At 36.8% G+C, this 5,207-nt stretch overlaps 1 protein-coding gene across 3 annotated transcripts in view; it reads right to left on the reverse strand.

Moving 5' to 3' along the window:
- The window catches only part of LOC106878623 (plexin-A1), an 803,747-nt gene that overhangs the window by 70,172 nt on the left and 728,368 nt on the right, over positions 1-5,207 (reverse strand). For all 3 annotated transcript variants that reach the window (XM_052967952.1, XM_052967953.1, XM_052967951.1), the window contains exons 21-22: positions 2,185-2,422; positions 1,594-1,730 (exon numbers count right to left, since the gene is read on the reverse strand). In XM_052967952.1, coding sequence (XP_052823912.1) covers positions 1,594-1,730; positions 2,185-2,422 — 375 coding nt within the window. The remainder of the gene's footprint in view (positions 1-1,593; positions 1,731-2,184; positions 2,423-5,207) is intronic.

Below are 5,207 nucleotides of genomic sequence, written 5' to 3' on the forward strand. Positions count from 1 at the left end.
ATATATATATATATATATATATATATATATATATATATATACACACACACACGCACATACACACACTAGGCAACAATCACAAAAAGTAAATAACACTCGAGGAACAAATATTAAGAAATGTATTAGTCTAATGTTGAAAAAGGGAAAGTGTCTTGACATTTAGGACTCTCATCCTTCATCAGAAAGATAAAAGTATGAGAAAAGGTGGTAAGACAAACGGTAAAAAATGATAGGCTTCTTTCAGATTCCTTCTACCAAATCTCTTCACAAGGCTTTGATAGGCTGGGGACCAAAACATAAAACACTTACCCCAGTTACACATAGTGGGACTGAACCTGAGACTACATAGTTGAGAAACACAATTCTTAACCACACAGCCATGCATACTACTATGTATTTAATATACCGTAGTGTATTACAATTATACAGTCTATAAATCTTCATCATCATCATCGTTTAATGTCCGCCTTCCATGCTAGCATGGGTGGGACTAAATACTATGATATATCACAGTGCCCTTAGCCAATATAATACTCAGACTGACTCAATGTTACATCATAGGGAATATGACTGGTCTCTTGAATCGCAGACAAACTTCATTCAGTAGGCTTCAATATGGTTTTTTAAAGCCTAATTTTACAAGCATGCCTTGGTTAACCCAAAGGCTTTCATAAAAAACTGGCAAAAGATGTTTGTCCACAAGGTAACACACCATGGGATTGAACCTTAATATTTATGATTGCAAAGCAAATTTCCTAATCATTCAGCTAAACCTGCACCACCCATTACACACACATACATACAAACACGCACATGAGCATATATACTGTGAGTGAATTTGGAAGACAGAAATTGAAGAAATTTTTTGTGTATATGTACATGTGTATGTGTGTGTGTACATACAGTCATGCATATATGTTAATGTATCTGTGTGCCTGTGAGTGTTTCTGCCTTCATTGTTGGTTTGTAAGCTATGAATTCTTCCTGCCAGTGTCTAGCTTGCAGTCCACCATGAAAAGATATTCAGGCTTCCTGACATATTATGTGATCTCTACGAACAAAAGGCTCCTCGAATGATAATGTTTCCAGTTCTCACCACAAAACATGCCCAGGCTGGTAATTGTTCAGTAGACTAGGAGACTATTTGGAAACCTCACTCGGAAACAAGTGGCGGGTAAGTGACAGAAAGAGCATCAGGCTGTAGAAAAAAAATCTACCTCACTCTTGTCTGACATATGCAAGCAAGTAAAAGAAGGCATTAAAATGATGATGGTAATGATATATATATATATATATATATTTGTATGTGTGTGTGTGTGTGTGTGTGTGTGTGTGTGTGTGTGTAATTTAAAAATTCTATATTTTCTAGTATGTAAGTTGAAATAGTATATAGTGTGAATATGTAAACAGTCAAACATTGCCAAAATCTTTCTGGACCCTACTACATTTCACATGGTATTTTTGATCCTCCAGTGTTGGTTTGGTGTATAAGTTGACCTACCTGTTTTGGTTGTAAATTTTGGTCTGAAAAATTTTACTTATATGCCACAAAATACAGTACAAAAGCTATTTCAGAAAACCCAGAAATCTTACCTTAGTAACAGGATGGTCCTTATCACCTGGGAAGAGGACTTTCATGCAATAAGTTCGGTAATCCCAGAAAGGAATTGATACTTGGCCGCTCATATCATTATTCAACTCTGTCATGTCAGTTTGTAGCTCAGCAAATGCTAAAAGTAAAGAGACAAAACAGACAATCAACCAACTTTTATAAAAAGAAAGCTGCTATGATCAGGTACATGGGGTTCAACACTGCACCTGTAATAATTTTGAAAATAATGAAGGATTTAGTAAAATAACTGTCATTATTAGCCTGATATTTGGAACATAAATTAACATGGAATTTTGATAGGTTTTAATTTAGATTACTTTAACCCTTTCATTACCATATTTCTGTTGAAATACTCTGCTTTTATTTCAATTGATTTTAAAAATAGTATAGAATTTAGAAAAATAACTTTGTTATTATTACACTAGTATTTGGAATATGAATTATCATGATATTTTGAAGGAATGTTTTAATTTAGACTACCTTAAAATATATATAAAATTTCTATCATAGAACCAGGTGCAGTCTTACAAAATGTTAAAGGAAGAAAAGATGTGTATGAAAATGTATATTACCTTCTTTACATTCTTGGGCGACTTTTAACTCCAACTGGTCCATTTGCTCATGTAACTGCTTCTTCATGGTGTTGCTCTGTTTTGATTTGACGCGGTAAGCAATAACAACAATAATTACAATCAACAAGAGCACGGCACCACCCACAGCTAAGCCAATCACCATATGTAGTGATGTTCCTTCGGGTTCTTCATAGCGCAGGAAACCAATATGATAGGTCAGATTACGACCAACTCGAACCTGGAATAAAATTGAAGAAAAAAGGACACGATTAGTTTGGGTAAGTTTTATTTATGTTTTATTTATGTATTGGAACTTATTTTAATGCTTTAGGCAGACAATGAGAAACAATAATCAGTGACTATCACAGGTACTCTCAGACTGGTATTTCTGCAAGATGAGCAGAAGAGAGAGAGATAGCTTATAAGGATTTTGATGAAAAAGAGGACTGTGGAAGAGATTATTTGGTGATGGTGGTGTGAAGGTTAGGAGGTGTAATGATTCAAATTGTACAATGGCATACAAGTGATAGTATGGAATTTTAAGATATGATTCAAGATATTCTGCAATGTATCATGAGTAGACATGTATCTTCTCTATAGCAAGACACCTCTGCCTGTCCCCTCTCAAATACCTCACCCACTTCCAGTTACTTACGAGAGCTTTTCCGTTTTTTGTTCTTTCCTATCTTGCAAGTTATTTGGTAACCCCACAAGTCCCAGTGGCAGGAAAAAAAAAACACCCAGTACACACTGTAGAGTGATTGATGTTAGGAAGGGCATCCAATTGCAGAAACCATGCCAAAATTGACATAGAGCACAATGCAGCCCCATGGTTCACCTGATCCTATCAAATTGTCCAACCCATGCCAGCATGGAGAACAGATGTTAAATGATGATGATGATAATGATTGTAAGGCCTGAAATTTGGGAGGCTAGTCAACTACATCAACCCCAGTAGTTTGGTACATTTATTTTATTGACTCCAGAAGAATAAAAGGCAAAGTTGACTTTGGCAGAATTCAAACTTAGAACATGAGTCAGAAGAAATATCGCAATGCATTTTGTCTGACACTCACACAATTCTAACAAATCACTGCCTTAAGCTTATAATGATGAACCATTCTGCATACAGTACTTATTTAAAATTAGGTGGACTAAGTTAGTAAGGGTTAAAGTCTCTTAGTAATTCTTTCTAATTTTGGCACAAAGCCAACAATTTTGAGAGGCGGGGGGGGAAGTCAGTTACATTGACCCCAGTTCTTGACTGGTACTTATTTTATCAACCCTGAAAGGATGACAGAATTTGAACTCAGAATGTCAAACCAGAAGAAATGGCGCTAAGCATTTTGTCTGGCATGCTAATGATTCTGCCAGCTTGTCACCTAACTCTATCAGTAATCAACACTTCCCACTATCACCAATACTTCACTAATTACTTGGCCATCAACGATAATTACAGAGATGTAAAAAGGTGTTGAAACCAGGATGGTGATAGCAGGGTATATATTTGTGTAACCACGGATATGATGTATCAGATTTCCTGTACACTTCAACACATTGTTGTTTAAACTCTAATATTCTCCATTGATCCCTGGTAAATGGTAAGGTGGATGGACTAATTAACTAACTCTAAAGCAAACATCAATTCTATTATTACCAATTATAACCATCACCACAATCACCATCATTTAATATCCACTTCTCTATGCCTGAAGGAGTTGGACAGTGTTTAGTGAGTCAGGTTTTCTATAGCCAGATGCCTTTCTCATTGCTAACTCTTCCATTTCCCAGCAAGGTAATATTTTCCCATGGGAAGGCAGTGAACTAGCAGAACCATTAGCATGCTGGGTAAATTGCTAAGTGACATTTCATCTGCCCTTATGTTCTGAGTTCAAATTCTGCTGAGGTCGACTTTGTCCTTCCATCCTTTCAGGGTTGATAAATACCAGTTGAACACTAGGGTCAATGTAATTGATTTACTTCTGAATATGTTGGCCTTGCACCAAACTTTGAAATCAATAATTTTCCTCATGGCCAAACATGTTTTCACAGAATACTGGAAATGAAGGACACTGCTTGTATGGCAGTGAGACTCATTTACAACTGTTACATGACACCAAGACAAGGAAACACAGGCAGATACACACATATAAATGTATCATCATCATTTAATGTCCACTTTTCCATGCTCACAAGGGCCAAATGAAATTTGTTGAAACAGATATTCTATGGCCGGATATTCTTCCTGTCACTAATCCTCACCTGTTCTGAAGCAAGGTAATATTTTCCCATGATCAGATATATTTTTCACAGAAGACTGGCAAAAAAAAAAAAAAAAATACAACAACCTCACTTGTATGTTGATGAAACTTGTTTACAACCATCATGTAATATCTAGACAACCATCATGTAATGTCTAGACAACCATCATGTAATATCTAATGTACATGCATACATGTATATGACAGGCTTCTTTCAGTTTCCGTCTACCAAACCCACTCACAAAACCTTGGTGAGCCTGGGTCTATAGTAGAAGATACTTAGGAACTAAGCTCCTTAGCCACACAACCATGCCTGTGCCTACTCTATTACAAACCATCTCCATTAAAAATCACAACCACAAGGCATTAACCCTAACCAACACACTTTCCAATAATTTATGGCCAACTTCCCCTACAAAGATAATCAACCCTCAATACTAAATTCCAGTTTCTTAGGAGTGGCTGTGTGATTAGTAGCTTGCTTACCAGCCACATGGTCCTGGGTTCAGTTCCACTGCGTGGCACCTTGGGCAAGTGTCTTCTACTATAGCCTCGGGCTGACCAAAGCCTTGTGAGTGGATTTGGTAGACGGAAACTGAAAGAAGCCCGTCGTATATATGTATATATACATGTGTGTATGTGTGTGTTTGTGTGTCTGTGTTTGTACCCCCACCATCGCTTGACAACCGATGCTGGTGTGTTTACGTCCCCGTAACTTAGCGGTTCAGCAAAAGAGACCGATAGAATAAATACTAGGCTTAC

The sequence above is a fragment of the Octopus bimaculoides genome, chromosome 5 (assembly GCF_001194135.2).
Source record: "Octopus bimaculoides isolate UCB-OBI-ISO-001 chromosome 5, ASM119413v2, whole genome shotgun sequence".
Taxonomy (NCBI): Eukaryota; Metazoa; Mollusca; class Cephalopoda; order Octopoda; family Octopodidae; genus Octopus; species Octopus bimaculoides.